The sequence below is a fragment of the Bipolaris maydis genome (assembly GCF_028858645.1).
Source record: "Bipolaris maydis strain C4 unplaced genomic scaffold PSV08scaffold_1, whole genome shotgun sequence".
Taxonomy (NCBI): Eukaryota; Fungi; Ascomycota; class Dothideomycetes; order Pleosporales; family Pleosporaceae; genus Bipolaris; species Bipolaris maydis.
The window spans coordinates 601,695-628,137 of NW_027093857.1; the positions used below are offsets into that span (position 1 = coordinate 601,695).

The 26,443-nt window shown below is 50.0% G+C and overlaps 1 protein-coding gene across 1 annotated transcript; it reads left to right on the forward strand.

The window, feature by feature from the left end:
• Window positions 1-3,928: 3,928 nt before the first annotated feature.
• Window positions 3,929-26,279, forward strand: PSV08DRAFT_375780 (uncharacterized protein; the record flags this gene model as incomplete). Its single annotated transcript, XM_014218911.2, has 8 exons — window positions 3,929-4,406; window positions 4,516-5,336; window positions 5,388-6,859; window positions 6,931-13,476; window positions 13,571-14,502; window positions 14,566-15,996; window positions 16,049-20,200; window positions 20,254-26,279. 8 exons carry the CDS (start codon window positions 3,929-3,931, stop codon window positions 26,031-26,033), a joined length of 21,612 nt encoding a protein of 7,203 aa, XP_014074386.1. The 3' UTR covers window positions 26,034-26,279.
• Window positions 26,280-26,443: the final 164 nt, after the last annotated feature.

Consider the following 26,443-nt stretch of genomic DNA (forward strand, 5'->3'; position numbering starts at 1 on the left):
GGGATGTGGGCATTGATAATCCGACGTCTCCTTATGCTTCAAAGGAGTTTCCACCGATACGAAGGCTGAGTGGGCCGGTGGCAGAATGCTGCTTTCCTTATTTACCTGCCTCATCGGCGTCCATGTGTCTGCACACCAGCACGAAAGGCTTGGACTCGGCGGTAGTGTGTGCATGTGGACCTACAGGCCCAATGCTTTGCAATGCCACAACATCGATGTTCCACTGGTGCACAGACACTACTGTTCGCCATTGTGAGACTGCCGGCAAATTTTACGTGGCTCTAGTACGCTGAGTTTTTCTCTGAATTCCCGTGTAGACGGTATAAGATCGGCACAATTCACTGTGATCGACTTCATAAAGCACAAACGTGGATATCATGCAAGCCGTTTGCAGATATCACACATGGCTACTATGCCCTGCTTGGTAGTCTTAGGCATCGAAGCATGTCCCGAAACCTGGTTCAGGGCCAGTGCATGCTTGCTCAATACGTTGGTAAGACATAGAAAATGACATGGGACGTGCATGGTCATTTGGCTTAGCCGCATTTCCCATCCGAATTTGTAGCAAGGATCGACACCAGTCCATCGCCCCGTGTTCCAGCATTAGTTCATGGCGGTCCGGGAAGGGGATCCTCAACCCTAGTTGCACAACCCCGCTGTCGCCTTGGCACAGCTCAGATGAGAGTCTACGATTTGTGGCTGCCGGACTACTGCCGTCAGAATGACGATCGCGCTTAATTTGCCCTGACATCTGGAAAAGACGGCAGGCTTACCTGTTCCCGTTGGCGTGTACATCTATCGGCATCGTTTGTGGAAGACTAGACCCAAGCGATCTATCCGTGGCTCCCGTCTGCCGCCAGGACCAATTTGGGAAATGTCGCCATACCGCTAAAAAAATCAATCAAAACAGTGATTGCAGCATTTTCTGGACCTCGAGGCTCAGAGGTATGGATAAGGAAGGCAGTCTTGTCACATTAAACTTTAACACACCAAAGAAAACGGACCTCCAATTTTGGTTTGGGGTTTTGGCGGAAGAGAGGAGCCGCCTCGCTTGACCTGGTCTCTGCATGCTATTCCTGCTGTGCAGCGATGACTGTTCTGAGTAATGTTGCGGCCTAGACTCTACAAGCTTGGCCACGTGTGCTGTGACAGAGATTGCAAATTTCTCTTGGGTTCGTTGGATAGTCCATCAGGATCTGCAATCCCATGCATCCAAGAAGGGCTGAGCTTGTGGATCGACAGTCCCATGAGACGACAACAAAGGTTAGCGTACGTTTGATACCGGGATTAAAACGACTCCATTTAGCAAACAGGCTAATTCTGCCACAGCCGCTGGCTGTTGTCAGGTTGGTATGTGTATGTTTGGAGGGGGGCATCTGAAACTTCACCACCGCGGGGATGCCAGTTCAAACAGTGGTTGGGGAAAAGAAATGGTGCTGTTCAGGTTTTCCTTCTAGAAGTTCACAGTGTTTGACAATCGAAGAAATGTTTCGTGTGGCCTGACAAATTGGACACTCAGCACACAACGATACAGGGGGCGGGCGATACGCGCTCACATCGATCCCCAGCAGAATGGCCATGGCTGTGAAAGGGGTAGTTGGACCAGTGGGCACTGAGACCCGCACAATGGTGCTCAACGAGTGTCATGCGAGATTCGTAGTCCGAAGCAACGCAGTCGTAAAGATCCTTCACCGGCTTGCAATCTGACTTCATGTGTAACGGTCATCTATGCAGTGACGATCTTGCTACCTTGAATTGCCCGGCGCAGGCCTTGATGGCAATTCTGGAGAGATGCTTCACGATGACTCGAGCAACCCGGTGCTGTTTTCCTACTAGGTTGAAAAAACGTGGCTTGCGCAGAAAGTATGGGAGTTAATATCAAGAGACTGGGCCTTGTGTAGGCGAATGTTCGGGTGTATGGAAGGGCCGACCAACCCAAACCATGTCCAGATTCGGCGACCAGGTTGTCCAAATTTGACCGCACTTGAGTCAAGACGCTTGGCTACCAGCGCGAAGGACGGGGGTCAGGGACAGGGCGAGGCGATGGAATCTATCGTGGAAGCTGAGGATAAACGTGTGATACGTCAGCGTTCTCAGGCATGACATGGCATGGATGGTGTGGAGTGCACTGCATATGGGATTTTTTTGGACGCTGGTGTGACCTGTGCTGACCGTGGCAGGCAGACGAGCGGTTGGGCAATGGACGGGGTAGAAAGTGTATGTAGACAGGCGACCGGATCTCGGGGATGCAGCGGCTGAAGCCGGCAGATGGCCTGTGATCAGCGAAGACAGGGGAACGATGCCCCAAATGGTGTCTCGGGCCAGTGAGAAGCGGAGCCTAAGGGTGCGTTAGCCGTTGTGTGGACACCACTACAGCGATAGTAGCGGCACACCCCGCCGGACGGGCAAGCCGGCCCCTGTGCAAGCGACTAGACGGCGCCTGTCGCAGACGTTGGTAGAGGCGCCCTCTGCAGCCATTTGGGCAAATGAACGAGGTGGCGTGCGAAGACGTAACGTAGAGGCGTCTCCGACAGCGGGACGGCGGCGGGATGGCAAGCGGGGTATGTCAGTACGAGTGCGAGCATGGCGACATGGTTGAATGACGGCGAATGCTGGTCCCCAGATGGACTTCGAAATGGCCCCCAAAGAGAGCCTCGTCTCGGCGTCGTACAGACTTGGTATGCAGTGTCAAGTCCGCGGTCGAGTGGCCAGAAGCAATACGACGCCGCTCCAGGCGCAACCAGGCGCTGGGCAGTGGGGACGTCGATCTGCCTGGCATCCTGGCTTCCGTCGACTGTGGGAATAGACTTACATAAGCGGGTCGTGGCGTTGCTTCTTACAGCCGAGCGCTAGTCCCAAAGCGGCCAAGCGCCCACACCCCCCGACCTCACCTTTTCCCATCTGTCATTTTCTTCCCCACCGCGAACACGAGCTGCTGCGTCCACCACGTCGCAATACATCAACGCCACAATATGGATGAACTCGGCCCTCGCAGGATTCCCGTCATGTCGCCGCTGCCGGCGTAGTGCCGACGTCACTCCTTTGGACCTGCCTACTCAACTGCCAGCGCCCCTCTTGGCCCCCTCGCCCGTCGACTTGACAGCAGACTTTTTGCTTTTCCATGTTGGGAGATTTGCTCCCGGGCCGCTCTGCATTCGGTGCACCATGTCTCCCCAGAAGAAATGCACCTCCTACGAGTCTATTCAACGATGGCCACTTGGCTGCAAGTCACGTTGCCGATCGCGTCCACCTTACATGTTCATGGCCGCTCAACGGTCCTTGCACCCAGCCTCTCTCCCTGCTCGACGACCATGCCTGCCTTTCTATCTGCAAGCACCGGCTGTTCGCCTTCGCTTTGTGTGCTACCCAAGTGTGTGTGGCTTACAATAGATCAAAATACCCAGCAGTCACTTCACCCCAGCCCTGCAGACTGGGATGGGGCGGCTCAGGAGTCGCAAGCCCCGCGGGTGTCGCACCACTCGTTTGACTCGATCCAGAGGCAATAGCAATTCCTAGAAGAACTGGCCGAACTGGGCGCTCCGCCTCAGGCTGCTGCATATTTTCCGTCATTGACCTTTCGACGTGAATGCTTTGAATTTCCATTGATTGCTCTCAAGCCTGCCTTGTTCGCCATTTCTCGCCATCCTTGCGCTTTACATACTCCTCCGACCCCTCCCTCCGTCTCTCATAGTAAGAAATTCTAATCTCACTGTTTTGCTAACCCGCAGTGTTGTCGAATACAGTACCACAGGCCTTGGTAGGTTCATCCTTCTTCACATTTATTCGTGTTGCCGTATCGTACCAAACGCGAAGCCTATACTCCATGACCTTGTTAGCTTCCCACGTGCTATTAATTGCCTCCATGATCTGCCGAATTCCTATTCACTCTACTCATTGTCTTTCAGGTATTCCATAATCGCAACCAACAATGGCGTCTCATGCGAACAATCAAATGGAGCAATGTCTCCAATCAATTTGGGCCCATGTCCTTAACTTATCTCATGTCCCCCTCGACCAGTCCTTTCTATCCTTAGGCGGAGACTCTATTTCTGCAATGCAGGTCGTTGGTCAGTGCCGCAAGGACGGCTTGAGTCTTGGCGTCCAAGATGTTCTACGAAGTCGATCCATCACCCAGCTGGCAACTGCGGTCAAAGAGGTGGAAAGCTTGTCATATGATCACGAGGAGTACTTTGACGAAGAATTCGACCTTTCCCCGATCCAGTCTCTCTACTTCCAACGACCAAACACAGACGGCCACTTCAACCAATCGTTCTATCTTCGAGTTGCCCGAATAACGAGTGCAACCGAATTTCATGCTGCAGTTAGACAGCTTGTAACTCGTCACTCAATGCTGCGCGCCCGTTTCTCCCATTCAGCCGAACGAGGGTGGCAACAGCGTCTCACAAGTATGTCACCTCACGTGGCCCCGCTTTTTTTCAACTCCTTCCTCAGTTCCAGCATTCATACATTCAATTTATTTAACTTTACTATTCCCACAGCTAATGGTCACTTTAGACGACATTGAAGGATCTTATCGCTTCCGCCACTCTGCTGTTACCTCCCAAGCCACAATAGACGCTTCCATTGAGGATACGCAGCAATGCCTAGATCATGCCAATGGGCCCCTATTCGCCGCTGAATTTTTTGATTACGGAACTCAGCAATTTGCGTTTCTCACTGGTCACCATCTCGTTGTCGATCTAGTCACGTGGCGACTTTTGTTGGAGGAGCTTGAAGAAATCTTGAAAGGTGGGCAGCTCTTGGCGCCAGCACTTCCGTTCCAGAAATGGGCGGAACTGCAACAGGAGCATGCAGAGTCTCTGGAAATCAGCGAGATTCTTCCCGAAGTCGATGTCCCGCACATGGACTTTTCATATTGGGGCATCCAGCACCAGGATAACACCTACGGTAATGCAAGCCATGCCAGCTTTGAGCTTGACAACGAGCTCAGCTCTGCATTTCTCACGACTTGTCACAATGCCTACAAAACGGAGCCGGTTGAAGTCTTGCTTGCGTCTCTAATTCAATCCTGGTCTCTGGTTTTCACTGACCGACCAATTCCCGCGATATTCAACGAAGGCCATGGTCGCGAGCCATGGGACTCCAGCATCGATATTACCCGTACGGTGGGATGGTTTACTGCTTTGTCACCCATCCTCGTGACGCCGTCCGAGAAAATCACGGATACAGTCCGCAAGATAAAGGATTTCAAACGCCGCATTCCCGGTAACGGTCGGCCATACTTTGCTCGTCGATGCCTCACCGAGGATGGCCGCGAAAGCTTCAAGTCCCACTGGCCAATGGAGATCTTGTTTAACTATCTTGGCCAATATCAGGTATGTTGAAAGTCTCACTCATTGTCGACATTCCACTAATATGGTTGTTAGCAACTCGAAAGGGCGGACGCTCTTCTTCAGCCAGTGGGCACCATGGCGGGTGAGACTGGTAAGGCTGGCGGTACTTCTGACTTCGGCTACAGTACTTGTAGATGGGGACTTTTTGAAATCTCCGCCTTTGTCTTCAAAGGCCGTCTCAAGGTTGCATTTACCTTCAATCGCGACATGTCTCACCAGGGACATATCTTGAGATGGGTCTCAGAGTGCGAAGCAACTATTTCAAACATGATCCGTGGACTCAATGCTTTGGAGCCAAAGCCAACTCTCAGCGATTTTCCGCTTTTGTCTCTGACCGAAGAAAGCTTCAACTCCATTCTCGATAGACTTTCGGCCATGGGAATTCCTGACACCGAGGTGGAAGACATATATCCATGCTCCAGCATGCAGGAAGGGCTATTACTATCACAGACTAAAGACGTTGGGTACTATGCTGCTGCTACTCTTCATGAAGTTTTAGCGCCGCAGTTCCACATGTCTTGGAAGACTGTTGCTGAGGCTTGGCAACAGGTGGTCAAGCGCCATCCAGCATTGCGAACTGTTTTCGCCGAGAATGTGGGCGTGAAGGGTTTATACAACCAGATTGTTCTCAAGAACATTGAGGTCAACATCGTCCACCTTGAGGCTGCTGATGAAGACGATGCTATCAGAATCATTGAGCGGCAGCGATCCATTTCTTACAGTCACGGCCAATGTCCAAATCATCGCCTAACAATCTGTGATACAGCCGACGGAAGAATCTTTTGCTCTCTGGATATTAGCCATGCGATCATGGATGGTCATTCTATGAGCTTACTTGTCAGTGAACTGAGGACGGCATGTGAGGGACAACTTACACTCGACTATACTCCGCTCAGCGCATACATTGCATGGCTTACCCGGCAGCCAGAGGAAGCCAGCCTGGACTTCTGGAAATCCTATCTAAATGGTAGCGAGATCTCTTCATTTCCCGTTCTCGACGATGGACAGGGCCAGCTTTTGGAAAAGAAGCTGGTCACGATTCGCATGGATCTGTCTAGCATTAGCTTACCCGACTTCCAATCTTTCTGCAACGCCAACGGTATTACACTGTCAAATGTCTTTCACACTGCATGGGCGCTTACGCTCAGTTGCTACATTGGTAGCGATGATGTCACGTTTGGATATCTGACATCTGCAAGGGATTCAGAAGAAATTGAAGACGTGGAGAGCATCGTCGGTCCATTGATCAATACCCTGGTCTGTAGGGTAAACTTTTCTGATGGATCCCGGTGTCTTCTCGATGTGTTACAAGACGTTCAAAGAGACTACATGGAGGCTCTCCCACATCGTCACACTGCCCTTGCTGATGTTCAACACGCCCTCCAACTGTCAGGCGCGAACTTGTTCAATACCGCGCTGTCGTACCGTCGCTTGCCTCAGGATCAGGCTTTCGATCATTCTGGAGTCCGCTTACAGGAAGTTCGCCCAATCTATGACCCAACCGAGTAAGTTGCAGATTCAAGAGCAAGGTCTTGAAGAAACAAGCCCACCATCCTTTTACTGACATCATGCTTAGGTATCCGGTCAGTATTAATATTGAAGTTGGCGATGACAGCGCAGCAGTCGATCTTGATTATTGGACGGATCACCTCACTTCAGGTCAAGCTACCAACGTCGCCAACACTTTTGTTCGAGCTTTGGAGAATATTGTTTTCCATGCGAAACAACGCATTTCAACTCTGGAACATATTAGTCCAAAGCATCTCCGGCAAATCCACGACTGGAACATCATGCCAGAAACCATCAATGAATGTGTGCACGACAGATTCTCTCAATGGGCTGACCGTCAACCCGATGCTCAAGCCATATGTGCGCATGACGGAGAATATACGTACGCCGAGTTGGAGGTCGTTACTGATCGACTGGCACATCATCTCGTGCAGCTAGGCGTCAGGCCCGAGACATTTGTTGCAACATGTTTTGATAAAAGCATGTTCGCTATCATCGCCATGTTGTCCGTTATCAAGGCAGGTGGCGCTGCTGTTCCCCTTGATGCAGCCCACCCTGTGAATGCCCTACAGACACGTCTTGAGGACGCTGCTTCGAAGATTGTTCTAACAACAACTGCACGCGCCGAAAAGTTTGAAGGGCTAGTAGACAACATCATTGTTGTAGATGACTCGCTATTACAGAGTCTCCCAGCAGTTCGCAGTCCGATCAACACAGGTGTACAGCCGCATCATCCAGTCTTCGTCATTTTCACCAGCGGTAGTACCGGAAGACCCAAGGGCGTGGTACTCGAGCATTCTGCTATGGTCACCAGCGCCGAAGCACATGGATCAAAGATTGGTCTAGATCACAGCTCGCGCATGCTGCAATTTGCTTCTTACACATTCGATAACTCACTCGAAGAGATGTTTACTACCCTCCAGAGGGGAGGTTGCGTGTGTGTTCCATCTGAGGTTGATCGGGTCAATGATCTTGCTGGAGTCGTGACCAGGCTCAATGTCAACATAATGGACCTCACACCGACAGTGGCTTCTTTGCTTTCTCCAAAAGAGGTTCCAACATTGAAACGAATGTGCCTTGGTGCGGAGCCGCTGACCAAGGCGTTGATCGAGCTTTGGAGCCCACATGTACCTGTCTTCGGCCAATACGGACCCAGTGAAGCGTCAATTAACTCGGCGTTCAAGGACTTTAGTGATGGTCGTGGTGAAGCAACTAACATAGGCAAAGCTGTCGGGTGTGTCACATGGGTTGTTGATCCTGAAAATCGCAATCGCTTGATGCCGATAGGGTGCAAAGGAGAGCTTCTTCTCGAAGGGCCAATCCTCAGTCGTGGCTACCTGAACGACATGGAAAAAACGCAGGCTGCTTTCATCACCGATCCAGAGTGGGCCCGCGTTACAGGACCGACAGGGCGTAGGTTCTATTGTACCGGAGATCTTATTCAGTATACTTCAGAAGGTGAAATGATGTATCTGGGTAGGAAAGACTCGCAGGTCAAACTTCACGGCCAGCGCATTGAGTTGGGTGAAATTGAGCACCATCTCAAGCTCAACTTAGCGACTAGCGCCAAATCGGCCGTGGAACTGGTTAAGTTTAACGACACCAACGCTACTAAAGCTCTGGTAGCATTCTTGTGTCTGTCTGAACAGGAAGAAATGGTGGCTATCGGCGAAATGACCGAGTCCTTGCGAGCAGTGGCGAAGCGCGTGGAAATGGCCCTTGCTAATGCGCTACCTGTTTATTATGTTCCTTCGGTTTTCATGCCAGTCACACGCATGCCAATGACTACCTCAGGCAAGCTGGATCGAAAAGTCTTACGAGCGTTGGCAGCAGCAGTTCCAGATTCGCAGCTCGCATCCTACCGGCTAGCAGGAAAGAGTGGTCGCGCACCCGAGGGGCATACCGAAGTCACTTTGGCGCGTGTCTGGGCTTCTGTGCTGAATCTCAGCGGCGGAGCAAGCGGAATCGGCGCAGAAGATTCTTTTTTTCGACTCGGTGGTGATTCCATTAGTGCCATGAGACTGGTGACTGCGGCTAGGAAAGATGGCATCATTCTGAACGTGGCCAATGTCTTCTCACGTCCAAAGTTGGTCGACCTCGCATCCACTGCTATGGTTGCGTCCGAAGAGATATCGCTCGTCACAGATGCGAATCCATTTGAGATGATCCCAGGAGCCAACCGTCAAGCTGTTTTGGGACTTGCAGCCTCAGAATGCGGTGTTTCCCAAGACTCCATTGAAGACATTTATCCATGCAGCAAGCTCCAGGAAGGCCTCATCATGCTGACCAATAAAGACCCCGGTACTTACGTAGTACAGCCTGTCTACAGATTGCCTTCGGACATCGACCTCCCGCGCTTTAAAGCCGCTTGGAAAGCCGTAGTCGCTGCCGAATCCGTCCTTCGTACACGTATAGTTTACTCTGAGAAGTATGGGTTTTTTCAGGTTGTTCTGCGGGAGGAGCTTCCTTGGCACTCCCTTTCTGCAGTACAGGACATCGACGAAAGTACCAGAAGACTTCCTGCGAAAAATGGTGCGCCACTTACCACTCTTACTCTTGTAGGAGAGAACACAACCCAACCCATCTTCGTCTGGACAGTTCACCATGCCATCTACGACGGTTGGAGCTGGACAAACCTGTTTCGCAAAGTGGAAATACACTACCACAACGACGTGCAAGATATACCTGCCACAGTTCCCTACTCACGCTTCGTCAAATATCTTTGCTCCTTAGATCAGAAGGAGTCCGATGCGTTCTGGATGTCGCACCTTGACAATGTAACGGCTACGCAATTTCCTCAGTTACCTTCTGCGGACTATCACGTTGAGACTAATGGCCAGTTGCTCCATCGTGTCCAGTTGAAGCGAAATGCGGAATTGGACGTCACGGTGCCCTCAATGATCCGGGCAGCTTGGGGCCTTCTTCTTGCTACATATTCAGGTTCAGATGATGTAGTATGGATGGAGACAAACAGCGGCCGCGAGGCTATCGTTCCTGGTATCGAGGCTATAATTGGCCCCACCATCACAACCGCACCTGCTAGATTACAGCTCAACCGCAGCCTGACAGTCCACGAATATCTGAAAGAAACACAGAAACAGTCATCTTCATCTTTGCCGTACCAGTTCGCCGGCCTACAACACATTCGCAAACTCAACTCAGAGACAGCTGCAGCCTGCGAGGCCCAGAGCTTCTTAGGCATCGAGGCAGCCGATGAGATTGATACGCATGGTCCACTTTGGCAGATGGAGAGTAGTAACACCGTTGGCGCAGATTTTCTGAACTACGCCTTTGCTTTCAATTGCAAAGTGGACTCAACCGGCGTGCGCGTGGAAGCATTGTTCGATGACCGTGTTGTCGAAAGGTGGCTTGTTGAGCGTATCACTCAGCAATTTGAGTTCCTGCTCTTTCAACTGAATGCCACCATCAATTTGGACAAGAAATTGGACGATGTCGAGTTGCTCAATCCCGCTGACCGAGATATGATTAGTGCATGGAACAGCCAGCCTGTACCTATCATCCCCAGATGCATTCACGATGTCATCCAGGAAGACCAGTCCGCACGAAGACCCACGGCGTCTGCTATCGACGCTTGGGACACTGGCGTGATGAGTTACCAAGAGCTTGATGAGCGTGCTACAGCACTTGCATACCGACTAACAGCCTTGGGTGTGAAGCCTAGACAATTTGTGCCGCTTTGTTTTGACAAGTCAGGCTGGACGATCGTTGCTATACTTGCTGTTCTCAAGACAGGTGCTGCTTTCGTCCCTCTGGACTTCGAAGCTCCTGTCCTCCGGCTCCGTGAGATAGTGGGTGATGTAGGAGCAGAATTACTTCTTTGCGCGCCGCAGTACGAAGAGCTTTGTGAATCAATTCCCTGCAGAGCCCAAGTGGTAGATCGACAGTCAACCATCTACGACAAGCCGTCTCTTCCATGTCTCCCTTCGGTTGATTCCAACGATCCAGCATACGCATTCTACACTTCTGGATCGACTGGAAAGCCAAAAGGAGCTGTGGTCAATCACGTGCATTGGGTCACTAGCTCTACAGCCTTTGCTCCAGGTTGGAAGATTTCTGAGACTTCCAGGATTCTCCAATTCGCTTCTTACACCTTCGATGCCTGCTTGATCGAAATCTTCACCACTCTCATGAATGGCGGTACCGTATGTGTTCCAGATCAGGCCGCTCGGACGAACGATCTTGTGGGAGCCATCAACCAGTTCAATGTGAACTGGGCTGCCCTAACTCCTTCGGTTGTCCGCACAATGACTCCATCGCAAGTGCCGCATCTTAAAACATTGTTCTTGGTTGGAGAGGCCATGTCTCAGCAGGATCTAACGACATGGGCGGACAAGGTCACACTCGGCAACGGCTATGGTCCAACCGAATGTGCTTGTGTAGCTACCTGTAATATCATGACGCCCCACACAAGACCAAACAATCTGGGCGATGTTGTCACAGCCAGAGGGTGGATTGTTTTGCGCAACAATCACAACATACTTGCACCTGTCGGTGCTGTTGGTGAGTTGCTGCTAGAAGGCGGTGCGGTTGGTGCAGGATACCTCAACAACCCGGAAAAGACAGCAGAGGCATTTCTTAAAGAGGTACACTGGCCAAAAGATTTGCTTGGCGCAAACGACAACACACCCCCACGCATCTACAAGACTGGAGACTTGGTAAAGTACAATGAAGACGGTACAATGTTATACCTTGGTCGCAAAGACTTCCAGGCTAAGGTTCGGGGCCAACGATTAGAATTATCTGAAGTCGAACATAAACTCCTTGATGATCATATGGTACAGAGCGCTCTCGCCTCTGTTCCTACCAAGGGCCCCTGTGCCAAACGGCTAGTCGCAATACTTTCACTGCAAAACATGCCGTCCACCACATTGGGCACTGCAAGCCCACTGCAGATCTTATCTCAAGACTTTGCTTCACCGAATGTTGCCAGTATCAGGGACAGCCTTTGTGAACGCTTACCAACATACATGATCCCATCTTTGTGGGTTGCTATCAATCGCTTCCCTTTGATGCCATCTGGAAAGCTAGACCGAAGACGCGCGGTGCAATGGTTGGAGCACATGGACCAGGCTACCTATCGGTTGATTTCGACAATGGGTGCAGAAGCTCTCGAAACGCATGGTGGATCTTCTATCGAACAAAAGCTACAAGAGATATTCGCCAAAGCATTGAATCTGCCTGCTGGCGATGTTCGACTCAACCAGTCCTTCTTACATCTCGGTGGCGATTCGATTGCTGCTATGCAGGTTTCGTCGCAATGTCGCGCACAGGGCCTCCCAATCAGTGTAAAAGACATCATTCGTGCAAAGTCGATTACAGCTTTGGCTTCTACAGTCGACCTTTCTCAAAATTCCGAGCCTGCTCCTGAAGCCACGGAATACTCTTTGCCTTTTGGCCTCTCACCGATTCAAAAGATATTCTTCGAAAGTGTTGGCGACTCATACAACCACTTCAATCAGGCCGAGACATTGCGCCTTTCTCGAAACGTCGAGGAGAGTGAACTTCGAACTGCACTTGTGGCCCTGGTGAAAATTCATCCCATGCTCAGAGGACGCTTTACCAGGAATGAAATCGGAATCTGGAAGCAACGTGTCGAACAAGATGTGGAAAATTCATTCAGGTTACAGCGCCATCATGTCCAGGAAATGAACGATCCAGCACTACAGCGCGCGTTCGACAATAGCCAGGCGAGCTTGAACATCACCAGTGGCCCGACTTTCGCCATCGACCTATTCGAAATCGAGGATGACTTCTCCCAAGTGCTAACACTGGTTGCTCATCACCTTGTCATCGACATCGTTTCATGGGGTGTTCTTCTCGAAGATCTCCAGGCGTTGTTAAATGGAGTGCAGCCTTCTCCTCAGAGCCTGCCTTATCATGCATGGTTGCAACAGCAGTTTTTGCAAGTGAAGCAAGAGAATCCCAGGAAAGTCTTCCCCACCGTAGAAATTGCGCCTGCCAAGTTTGATTACTGGGGTATGGAAGGACGACCTAATCTCAATGGTGATTTGATTAGTGAAGACATAGGGCTCTCTACCCGTGACACAATGCTGCTTCTTGGCGCGCAAGATGCTTTAGCAACGGAGATTGTCGATATACTGGTTGCCGGACTTCTCGAATCTTTCCGCAAAACATTTCAAGATCGGTCTCCCGTTGCGATACATAATGAGGGTCATGGCAGAGAGACATTCAATTCTCGCCAGGATCTATCTCGGACAATTGGTTGGTTCTCTACTGCGACTCCAATTTATCTCCCTATATCTGCAGACGAGGAGACGGATATCATCAGCACGATCCAATGGGTCAGGGATTTCAGGATCAGAACTCCAGACAAAGGAAGACCGTATTTTGCCTACAGAAATCTGACGGAAGAAGGCCGGAAACGATTTGATGGCCACTGGCCAGCTGAGGTTTTGTTTAACTACGTTGGAAGACTTCAACACCAAGACCGTAAAGATGGCATATTCACTGCTCTTACCGGCTTGAAATCTAAAGAGATTGGAGATGAGGTTCCTCGTCTTGCTCTTTTCGAAATCACTGCCGCCATCTCCAAAGGAGCCATCAACATATCCTTTGATTGGAACAGGAACATGTAAGTCCGCTTGTAGGATTCGAATGTGCTTTTCTTCCCATCATGCTTGCTTGAGCTATTAACGTTAAAGTACTGACATTTCGGGGTTTACTAGGAATCGTCAACAAGAGATCCGCCAATGGATTGGACAATGTCGTCAAACGCTTGTTGATGCTATCGATGAACTATTGCAAGTTCGACAAGAGCAGAGTCTCAAGAATTTCCGAAATCTTCCACTGCTCTACAATGGTCTCGACAGAATCACAAAGGCCCTTCCTGAAGGCTTGAATCTTGCCGATGTTGAAGATATCTACCCTGCTTCTCCTATGCAACAAGGACTGCTCTTCACGCAATCTCGAAATCCTGATTTGTACACGTATCAGACAATATGCCAAGTCAAATCAACCGACAACAATCCGGTCGACCCTCGTCGACTTGCTGAAGCATGGCAGGTGGTGGTTCATCGCCACCAAGCCTTACGTACCATCTTCATCGACGGCCTTGCCAAAAATGGCTCCAAAGACCAAATTGTTGTCAAAAACAAAGCCGGAAGAGTCCAGTTATTTGTGGACTGCGACGACCGTAGCATTGCAGAGATGCTACGTGGTCTAGCTCCGATTGACTGTCGTGAATCCACCCCTCCACACAGAATGACTATTGCAAAAACAAAGTCCGGCAAAGTGTGGATGAAGCTTGAGATCAGTCACGTGATCAACGACGGTACTTCCGTTTCGAACATGCTTGTTGATCTGGCTCGTGCGTACGAGAGGAAGCTATCGCGAGCAGACATTGGACCCCTTTATTCTGATTACATCGACCATGTTCTCTCGATGCCTAGAGATGCTGATCTGGCTTACTGGAAGACGTACCTTTCTGGAATTGAGCCTTGCTTCTTCCCGACTCTCAACGACGGGAAGCCGCTTGCGCGTGAACCTGCTTCAGTCGTTGTTGATATACATCACATCAATCCAGTTCAAGAATTCTGCAAGCAAAATGGGGTAACTCTTTCTAACCTTCTTCAACTTACTTGGGCTTTGACTCTACACTGTAAGTACACTAACGGGCCCAATATCAACTTTCTGTTCTTCGCTAACTACTGTCTTCTTGCAGACTATGTCGGCGCCTTTGATGTATCCTTTGGTCTAGTAGCATCTGGCCGGGACATACCTGTTCCCAACATTGAGTCTGCCGTAGGGTGCTTCATTACTATGCTTTGCGGTCGTCTAGTATTTTCGGACAACACAACTATTGCCGAACTTCTCGACTCTCTTCAAACAAGCTCCACGGATGCTCTATCTCACCAGAATTGCTCTCTTGCCGATGTTCAGCATGAGATGCAATTACCCGCGCTCTTCAACACCGCTTTCACATTTCAGCGCCGCAGTCTCTCACGCGACCCTGACCAGATAGCGCTTGTATACGAGAACATGGAGGCGGACGATTCTGGGGAGTATATTGTCACTGTCAATGCGGATGTCATGGAGGACAGTATTACTATCGATTTTGGGTATTCACAAGACAAGATCATTCCTACCCAAGCCCAGAATATGGCGGATACATACGAGAAGATTTTGAATATCATTGTGGGTAACGTCGCCAGCGAACTCACGGTTGGAGGTGTGGATGCATCTACCGAAGGCAGTCTTCGCCAGATCCTTGGTTGGAATGCAGAACTTCCTCCTCCTATCAACCGGTGTGTGCACAAGGTCATCCATGATCAAGCTCTAACGAGGCCACGCATGACGAAGGCAGTTGAGGGATGGGATGGCTCGTTCACCTACCAGGAGTTTGACAGGATCACTGATCAGTTGGCGGCTCATCTTCAGTCTATTGGCATCAAGACCGAGACTTTTGTTCCCATATTGTTCGAGAAGTCATCATGGGCAATTGTCAGCATGATAGCTATCATGAAAGCAGGGGGCGCGTATGTTCCTCTGGATCCCAAACACCCGCAGACGCGCCTTCGCGAACTCATAGAAGACGTCGGAGCTGATGTCGTCTTATGCTCCCGTAAGTATCAAGCAACTGCATCGGAGGTGTCCAAGACACCCTTAGTAGTTGACCAGCGCTCGATCCGAAAGCTAGCAACGCCTGATTCTAGCGCACTTCTTGCAGCAGCAACTCCTGAAAATGCAGCGTACTGTCTGTTTACGTCTGGTACCACCGGAAAGCCGAAGGGGACAATTATCTCTCATCGAGCATTCTGCACGAGCGCAGCTGCCTTCACGCGTCGCATGAACATCAATGCTACGTCGCGGACTTTCCAGTTCGCCTCATACACATTTGACGCCAGCTGCATAGAAATCTTGTCCGCATTGACAGTGGGCGCGACAGTTTGTGTGCCCTCAGAAGATGATAGGATGAACAACTTGGCCGGTGCGATCCGCAAGCTGAAGGCCAATTGGTCACTGTTGACCCCTTCTGTTCTTGGTACTGTTGAGCCAGAGCGCGTTCCCTGCTTGAAGACTCTCGTGTCTGGTGGCGAAGCACTCCCTGGACATATCCTTAAGAAATGGGGCACCAGTACATGCTTTATAAATGGTAAGTATCCCAATGATTCCCGTTGGGAATTATCAGCTAATATCAAATGCAGCATATGGACCAACGGAATGTGCCGTTGTAGCAGCTACTGCGTACAAATCCACGCTCGACCACAAACTCATCGCATCCGAACCTGGTACTATCGGTACTGGAAGCGGATGTCGTTTGTGGATCGTTCACCCACGAAATCATGACAAACTTATGCCGGTAGGCACAGTGGGTGAACTGGTCATTGAAGGACCGACTGTTGCTCGCGGGTACTTGAACGAGGAAGAAAAGACGAGAAAAGCCTTCATCACTAACCCTTTGTGGACCACAACGATCGCTGCACAACACGGCAAATTCGAGACTGTTCGCATGTACAAAACTGGTGACTTGGTTCGCTACAACAGTGATGGTTCTGTGAGTTATGTCGGACGCAAAGACACGCAAATCAAGCTCAACGGACAGCGTGTTGAGCTTGGTGAAATCGAGTACCACGTAGGCCAAAACCTTCCAGAGAATGTACAATCAGCGGTTGAACTGATTACACCATCAACCCGGAGCTCAGCAAAAGCTTTGGCAGTATTCTTCGCAGTTGTACATCCTTCTCTGGTGGAGGGAGAACAAGACGCGCAACATGCAACGGCTGATGATGCAGGTTCTGATGACCTACTTCTTCCTCTAGACGACCAACTGCGAGACATCTGCAAGAATGCAGAAAACGGCCTGGCGGGCTCACTACCGACATACATGATCCCTTCTATCTTCATACCAGTCAAAAAGATGCCATGGACGTCAGCTGGAAAATTGGATCGAAACCGCCTACGAGGGTCCGTGCAAGATCTTAGCCGTGAAGCGCTAGCCATGTACCGACTCAGCAGCATGGCAAATAAGAAGCAACCTACCACAGATGCGGAGAAGAAGATTCACAAGGCTGTTTGCGCAGTTTTGAATCTGCCCGCGTCCTCGGTCAGTATCGATGATAGCTTTGTCCGTCTTGGTGGCGATTCAATCTCATCCATGCGCCTCATTGCGATGGTGCAGACTGAACAACTGGAATTGTCCTTCATCGATATCTTCAAATCACCCAAGCTCGCCGATCTGGCCAGAATTGCCTCGCGTACTAGCACTGCTGGCCAGCATCAAAAATCGCTACAGCCATTTGAACTTCTTAGAGATCCTCTCAAGACGTCAGATGTCCTTGACCATGTTATGGAGCAATGTCAGATACCCAGCGCAGATGTACAAGATGTATATCCAACGAGCCCACTTCAAGATGCACTCATCACGCTCACCATAAAGCAGCCAGGAGCATATGTTGCGCAGCATGTCCTCGCACTCCCACAGTCCGTGGATATAGCCAAGTTTAGATCAGCCTGGGAAAAGGCTATCGGAGATATCGATATCCTTCGCACTCGTATCATCCAACTTGCATCTGGTGCATTTATGCAGGTTGTACTCAGGGAGGATCGAATTAACTGGAATGAAGCAGGTTCCCTTCAGGATGTTCAAGCAGAAGTGCTAAGAATCCCCTCACACCACGGCGGCCGCCTTGCGACTTACACAATCGTCACCACCGAATCCAATCAGCGGTACTTTGTATGGACAATACATCACGCTCTTTATGATGGCTGGAGTATCTACTTGGTGCTTCAGCGCGTCCAGCAAATCTACATGAAAGGCGTATCGAACATCTTGCAGACCCCCTATGCTCGATTCATCCAATACCTGTCCAACAGAGATCATAGTGTTTCAAAAGAGTATTGGAGAACAAACCTCGACCAAATCGACGCATACCAGTTTCCCAGATCTTCGCAAGTCAGCGCAAAGGACAAACCAAGTGGTCAAACACTTCATTATCAGATGAAACTAGCCCCCCACAAGCATGTCGACGTTACACCAACGAATGTCATTCGAGCGGCCTGGGCTATAATACTTGCGGCATACACACACAGTAATGACGTAGTCTTTGGGGAAACCCTCACTGGGCGCGATGTCGCCGTCAATGGCATCATGGACGCATGTGGGCCTGTCCTGACCACTGTTCCAACAAGGGTGAAGATCGATAGCGAAGCGACCATCCGTGAGCTTCTTCAAGCGATAGCATCCAATGTTACCGAGCGTATACCGCATCAGCACTATGGCATATCTGCCATCAAAGCGATTGGCAAAGAAGCAGCAACCGCCTGCGATTTCCAGAACCTTTTGGTAGTTCAAACGGAGAATGAGGCACTTGAAAACTCGATGTGGTCAATTCACGACAACGACAACCAAGGCAATTTCTTCACATATCCTCTGGTCATCGAATGCAAGATCAGATCTTCTAGCACCGATCTTCTTATGCATTTTGATGCGGATGTCATCTCCTCTTGGCATGTCCAACGACTCGCTTATCAATTCGAATCTGTATTGAATCAACTCCAAAATGCGACACGCATCAGCCAAGTCAGCGTCTTCAGCGACCAGGACAAGCAGCTCGTTCGTAAATGGAACAGTCGCGAGCCCCTTTTGGTCGATGAAACCATACCAGCTGTATTTCAAAAGAAAGTGACTGCTCAACCCGATGCAGTCGCTGTTGCAGCGTTCGATGGTGAACTTACGTACGCTGAGCTCGCTAGGTACTCGACGAATCTGGCACAGGAACTCATCGATCTCGGTGCCGGTCCTGAAACACTCATCTTGATATGTCTAGATAAATCACTCTGGACTATTGTTGCAATGATGGGTATCATTATGGCTGGTGCTGCCTATGTACCTTTGTCGCCAGAACACCCTCCCTCTCGACATGAGCAGATTATCGAGACATGCAATTCTTCCATTATGCTTTGCTCACCATCATACAAGTCTCGATTCGAAGCCTTAGTGAAGCACGTTCGAACTATTACAGAAGATTCCATACGAAAACTCCCAACACCTGAAGCGCCACTGCCTCAGAAGATCAAGAGCAATAATGCTTGCTATGTTCTCTTTACCTCTGGCAGCACTGGAGTCCCGAAAGGTGCTGTCATAGAGCATAGGAATGTCACGTCAAACGCCATTGCGATCAGTGAGGGATCCCATTTAACTCCTACTTCGAGGGTGATTCAGTTCAGTACATTGGTTTTCGACGCTTCTGTTCTTGAGATCTTTGTAACTCTTCTTCTTGGAGCCACTGTCTGTGTACCGTCTGAAGAGAAACGCACTGCGGATCTGGCTTCAGCGCTGACTTCGTTGAAAGCTGATTGGGCTTTCATGACCCCATCGGTCGCCAGCACACTTGACGGGCCCCAGTCAGTTCCTACTCTGAAAACGCTCACTGTTGGAGGCGAAGCAATTACTACGGAAGTGATCAACAAATGGGCGTCTGGAGTAAAGTTATTGAATGTTTATGGACCAACAGAGTGCTGCATCTTCGCACTCACGAATGATAAGGTTCGGGAGCAACGATCCCTCTCCAACATTGGAAATGTGCTCAAAGCTGGGCGTGGTTGGCTGACGAATCCGAACAACCCTCATCAACTTGCCCCTGTTGGAGCCACGGCCGAGCTGTGCCTCGAAGGATCGAATTTGGGACGAGAGTACTTGAACGACCCCAAACGAACCGCAGAAGCTTTTGTCGAAAACCCACATTTTCTCAAAGACTTCACAAGGTCTGTTGCGAACCGCATATATCGTACCGGAGATCTTGTGTCCTATGATCTTGATGGTTCTATCAAGTACATGGGACGAAAAGACAATCAGATCAAAGTTGCCGGGCAACGTATGGAGCTTGGTGAAGTCGAACATAACCTGCAACGAGACGACAGCATTCGCCAGCTAGTCGTACAACTTCCCAAGACCGGTCCATGCGCCAAGAAGCTTACTGCTGTGATCAGCTTCTCGACCAGTATGACGGCATATGCGAACACTCAGTGGAATACGCCTCTTTCTGATCCAGAATCTCTTTCGCTACTCAATCGCTCACGAGAGAGGCTGATGGAAAGAGTTCCGCCATACATGGTTCCCATCGTCTGGATAGCAGTGCCTCGCATCCCCTCTCTCGTATCTACTAAATTTGATAAAAAGCAGGTCGGTTCTTGGTTGGAGGGTCTTGATGATGCTACATATGAGAAGATCATGCAGACTGAATCTGCTGGGGATACAGGAGAAGATATGAGCGACGCTTTTATCATGCTCCGTGGAATATGGGCGAAAGCCCTGAACATTCCGGTTGACAGGGTCAGGCCCAACCGATCCTGGCTTTGTAAGTGCTCTAGATTTGGAACTTGTATGGTTTTTATTACTAACCAAAGCTAGCATTGGGTGGTGATTCTATAGCTGCCATGAAGATGCTTGCAAGGTGCAGGAGTGAAGGCATCAATCTCACTTTGAACCAGGTGCTTCGTGCCAAGTCACTTGCCCATCTGGCCGAGGGCGTGAAGTTTACGGCCACAGTTACCCAAGGCGAAGAGCGACTTGACGAGCTTTTTCAACTGGGACCTATCCAGCGCTTCTATTTCCAAAGTCAAGGAGCAGAGCCCAACACGCATTTCAATCAGTCATCAACATTGCGTATCACTTCGCACGTGGAGCTCCCCGTTGTCAAGCGCGCCCTTGATGCCATCGTTACATGCCACGGCATGCTTCGCGCTCGTTACTCAAAGAACACGGCAGGAGAATGGCAACAGCTTGTCAAGCCCGTAGCAAACTCTTATGTATTTGAGGCCCACGCTGTCTCAGCTGTTTCTTCCGCTATTCCTATCATAGCCAATACGCAGAAGAGTCTTGACATCCTGAGAGGCCCAGTTTTCGCCGCAAATCTTTTCGATATCAAGGGTGAACAGATCATTTTCATGGCAGCGCATCACCTGGTCGTCGATCTCGTAAGCTGGGGCATGATCATACAAGACCTAGAAGATCTTTTGGGATCGACTGGCTCAATGCCAACGCTACAAAGAGGTCTATCATTCCAGGCTTGGTGTGAGAAACAGAGCGTGAACGCATTGGACACACTCCAGCAATCATCGATTCAAAGGCAGCCTCTTGTCGTACAACCAGCGAATCTCTCGTTCTGGGGTATGGACACAAGATCCAATTTGTATGGGGACGTCGAAAGAGACGATTTTACCATCACCAAAGAGATTACTGCTATGGCAACAGGTCATCACCATGTGTACAAAACAGACCTTGTGGACATCTTCCTTGCGGCCGTCATACATTCATTCTCACGTGTTTTCATCAACCGAAAGGTCCCAACAGTCTTCAACGAGTCTCATGGTCGCCAAGTGTGGGAATCAAGCAACATAGACCTTTCCAGGACTGTAGGGTGGTTTACAACGATGTACCCGGTCACTGTTCCTATTGGCGATGATGAGGACGAAGTTCTTCATACTCTTCGACAAGTCAAGGATACGCGCGGAAAGATCCCGGATAGTGGAAGGCCTTATTTTGCACATCGTTTCCTTACGGAGCACGGAAAGCAACAATTTGCAGACCACGCACCGATAGAAGTCCTTTTCAACTATCTTGGTTACCAAGGAAGTTCTGGCGATGGAAAATCCTTGCTACAACCTACAAACATTGACAGCGACGACGGAGAAGAGACTGCCGACGTTGGCAGGAAAACTTCTCGCATGGCATTGTTCGAAATATCTGCAATTGTGGCCAACGATCAGATTCAGTTCAGCTTCATGTACAACCGCTATTCGAAGAATCAAAAGGGTATTCGCAGGTGGATTGCCGAATGCCAACGCACTCTGGAGGAGATTGCCTCAGAGCTAGCCAAGCTAAACAAGCCTCAACCTACAATGGCAGATCTTCCTCTTTTGCCCTTGGAGTCTTACAGTCGCCTTGATCGGGTACTCAAGACACTACCCGATGTCGGCATCTCGTCGTTCGATCATGTGGAGAACATATATCCTTGTTCACCAATTCAAGACGGAATGATTCTCAGTCAAATTAGGGCTCCTGAGTCATACTGGTCTTCAACAGTCTTTGAAGTCAAGGCACGACGTGGACCGGTCGATGCCAAGAAGATCGTTGACGGATGGAGACAGGTTGTCGCTCGCCATCCAGCTTTGCGCACTGTTTTCATCGACAGCGTTTGTAAGGGCGGTGTGTTCGATCAGATTGTTCTCAAGAATCCAGACTCTGGAGTTGTCACTTGCACGTGCAGTGACGCAGAGTTGTCTGCGATGCTGCAGTCCATTAAGCACAGTTCGCTCAACGGAAAGAAGAAACCGGTTCTCCCGCACCAAGCCGCTGTTATTCAGACCACATCGGGAAGAGTCATTGTCAAACTCATCATCAACCATTCGGTGATTGACGGAGGATCTCTTGCAGTCATCGAAAACGACCTTCAGGAAGCATATGAAGGACGCCTGACCGGCGAAGGTCCACTCTACAGCGACTACATCAAATACCTTCGGGAGCTGTCTGCGGATGATGCCATTGGATACTGGAAAGGAAAACTTCGTGGCGTTAGTCCCTGCCATTTCCCTACTGCAACTCGAGACACAAGTAAACCACGACAACTGAAATCTTTCGATATGCGTTTCAGCCGTTTTGGCGAGCTCCATGGACTTGCGGAGGCCAGTAACGTCACATTTGCCAATTTATTCTTGACAGCCTGGGCATTGGTGCTTCGTTCTTATACCAAATCCTCCGACGTTTGCTACGGTTATCTCACTTCTGGAAGGGACGTGCCTGTTCAAAACGTAGAGAGCGCGGTCGGAGCATTCTTGAATATGTTGGTTTCGCGTGTTGAGATCAACCAGTCTTCTCAATTTCTTCAAGTCGCGCAAAAGGTGCAGTCGGACTTCATTGACTCCACTCCGCACCAGCACTGCTCCCTCGCACAGTTTCAACACGATTTGGGGCTATCTGGAAAGGCTCTTTTCAACACTGCCATCTCGATCCAAAAACGAAGTGGTCTGGATGACGAAACGCCAAATACAGCCATTGAGTTCGAGCAGCTAGATGGTCATGATCCTAGCGAATTTGCCATCACGTTGAACATCGACGCAACGCGACACGATGAAGGTGTACGCTTTACTTACTGGGGCGATGTCGTCACTGATGCCGAGGTGAAGAACGTATCCTCTCTAATGTCGACTATCTTAGTGCAAGCCCTGCATGACTCCAAGCAAACAATCGGAGAGTTGGACGCTTTGCTGAATGGAAAGCCGGTGCATGCAAGCATAGCACACTTGGCACCACCGCCGTTACGTCCATCAATTCCTCGATCTGGGACAAGTGATTCCAGTTCTTCAGCGATCTCTCCACCGCAAACACCCCAAATCACCTTCCCAGATATCTCTGCAGTGGTTCCTACAACAACTGCCACACCAGATTGGACGAATCTCATTCGATCCATTGTCAGCGAGATGGTTCCTCAAATCGTCAATCAAATCGTCGCTCAAAATAAGTTACCGGCAGAAACTACATCGTCGACTATCGATCAAATGACCACTCAGATGACGGGTATGCTTAGTAGGAAAGCATCTACATCACACCGTGTTCGCGCGAGCCTCGACGGGCCGATGGTTCCCGCGGGTTCCATACGAGCCGAATCTATCCGTTCGCGTCGTTTGAGTCTTGTTAGCAATGCTGAGAGCAGAATACAGACGGCCGCTGACATGGTAGCTACCTTGGGTGCCTATGCTACAGAGGCATCACCCAAGGTGGCCCCTGATTTCGTCGAGAAGAAGCTTCTCAACTTGTGGAGTGAACTTCTGGAAATGGTTGAAGAGTCAATCGAACAAGACGCTAGCTTTTTCCAGCTAGGAGGGGATAGCATCATTGCTATGCGTCTGGTTGGTGCCGCAAGAGAAGAGGGTCTGTCCATGACTGTCGCAGATGTGTTCAAGAACCCCACTTTTGCGGACATGGCTCGCGTTGTACGTGTTGCAGGTGAAGTCATTGACGAAGTCATGTCACGAGCGGGGGGTGAATCAGTGATTGGTGATGGGGATGTTGGAGATCAATCCAAGCATCGACGTCACGGATCCCGTGGGCGGGCAGCATCTATCTGGAGCGACATGCAATCCATCGCATCCGAGCTCAGGAGTGACATGCAAGGCTTAACCCTCAATGAGCAGGCAGTTCTTGATGAGCCAGAGGTTACGAAGAACGACACAATGTTCAACAGATGGCAAGGCTTCTCAGCCCCCACTCAAGAACGACCGTCTACGCCACGCAAAGTTACATACAAGACGTCGCCAATACCACAAACCGTTCATGAAGGGGTAGAAAGCTCGAACATTAGATCTGTGTCTCTCCTCGGCGACCCGAATGTTGACAACGTCATCTCTAAGGTGCAGGTTTTCAAGGGTGGTATCTCAGATATCTTTCCCGTGACGGATTTCCAAGCTCTTGCTATTACTGGATCAATCATGGAGTCCAAATGGATGCTTAATTATTTCTACCTCGATGGACGAGGACCGCTGGACCTCCGCAAGCTCAAACAGGCTGCTTACCGTATGGTACAGGCCTTTGACATCTTGCGCACCGTTTTCGTTCCTTACGGCGATCGCTTCCTCCAAGTCGTTTTACGTAAACTCCAACCAGAGTTTATGTTTGAGCAGACTGACGACGATCTTGACACCTTCACCAGAGGCTTGCAGCAAAGGGATCGTGAGATGGGCCCTCGCGTGGGCGAAGCCTTTATTCAGTTTGTGGTCGCGAAGCAAAAGCAAACTGGATCTCACCGTATCTTCATGCGGTTGTCGCATGCCCAGTACGATGGCGTATGCATGTCAAAAATCCTTCTTGCACTCCAGGATGGTTACAATGGCCTTCCTGTCTCATCTGCTCCAAGTTTTGGCAACTTTGTTCGAGAAACAGCAAAGACAGTGAGTGGAGCCCACGATCACTGGAGAGAAGTACTTCGTGGATCCAAGATGACCGAGATTGTTAACCGCTTCGGTCCAAATTACCAACGCTCTGCCGGTCGCTCAATCACTCTAGAAAGGAGGGTCGACTCGCCCTCGCTCAAGCGTTTTGACATCACCAGCGCCACTGTTGCCAAGGCAGCTTGGGCATCGACTCTTGCATGTATCGCCAGCAAGTCCGACATCGTGTTTGGGCACGTCATCTCTGGTCGCAATGGAAGCGTTCCAAACATTGAGAATATCATCGGTCCTTGCTTGAACATGGTTCCCGTACGTGTCACGTACCGACCTGACTGGGCTGTCCTCGACCTGCTTCAAAACATACAAGATCAGCAGATATCTAATATGCCGTACGAGGCACTTGGTTTCCGCGAGATTACTCGCAACTGCACAGATTGGCCAGATTGGACTAACTTTTCAAGCATCCTGCAACACGACCAGGGTTCTCAGGTCAGTCACCAAAGTATGCAACTGGGAGGCGTAGAGTACACTGTCGGCGCGCTTGGATCTCAGGAAGACTTTGCAGATCTTTCCATTCACACCATCTCGCGCGCTAACAACGAGATGGAAGTCCGCCTAACATATGCCCCTAACAGCACCATCACTGCGGATTTCGCACAACACGTTTTTGAGATGCTTTGCGCCAACGTTATCGCCTTTTCCAACAGCCCTCGCGATATACTACCATCGCCTTCCGAATTCAGCTCTCAGAGCCCAACAACCATCAGTCCGGAGAAGATGCGCAAGAGGTCTGCAGAGAAACAGCCCATCTCGCTTCCAACAGACACTGGTCTCAATCTCCAAGAGACAAACAATGTCGCCGAAATACTACGCGCGGCATGGGAACAAATCCTCCACGACGAGAACGGACTACCCGCCCCCGTCGAGTTAAACTCCGACTTCTTCCAACTCGGTGGCGACATCATGGGCCTAGCGCAAGTTGCTTCCATACTCGACCAAGACGGCCTCAAGGTGCGCGTCGAGGATCTGCTTGACAAGTCCGTCTTCTTTGATCAAGTCGGCGTCGTTGCTGCGGAGCGGAAGAAGCAGATTGATCGTGATGCACAGAATCCTTGGGGCGATAAGGGTAGGCTGAGAGTTGAGGAGAAGCCTAAGGAACGCAGGGGTAGTGCGTTGGGGACGCTGGCCAAGAAATTTGGATTTAGTAGGAAGGAGACTTCTAAGGAACTTCCCAAGGCGCCGTGAGAGGCTCTTGAGGTGTAGTTGGTTATATCTTGGTCAGTTTTTGTTAAGAGTCCTTCGTTGATTGGGTTTGCTTGGATAATCGGTGTTTCTCTGTTTTCCTTTTAGCTTTGATGTCATGTCTTGCGACGCTTCTCTTTTCATGAGGTTTGGATCGGACTGGCGTTTATCTTCTTTGGGTTTGAATTTTGGGGTAGGAGTTTTGGCTACTTCTCCTCTTTTTTTTCTTTGATAGTATCAATTCAGCTGTTTAAAACATCTCCATGTTTCCATCTTTTGATACAGCTATGGGCTAAAGGTTCGCGACTCCTCAATGTTCACTCCCACGGCCCATACATTTTCATTGAGGCTTGCTGAAAGACACAACTTGCAAAAGAGTTCACATTCTTACTCGAATCATCATTCATTTACTC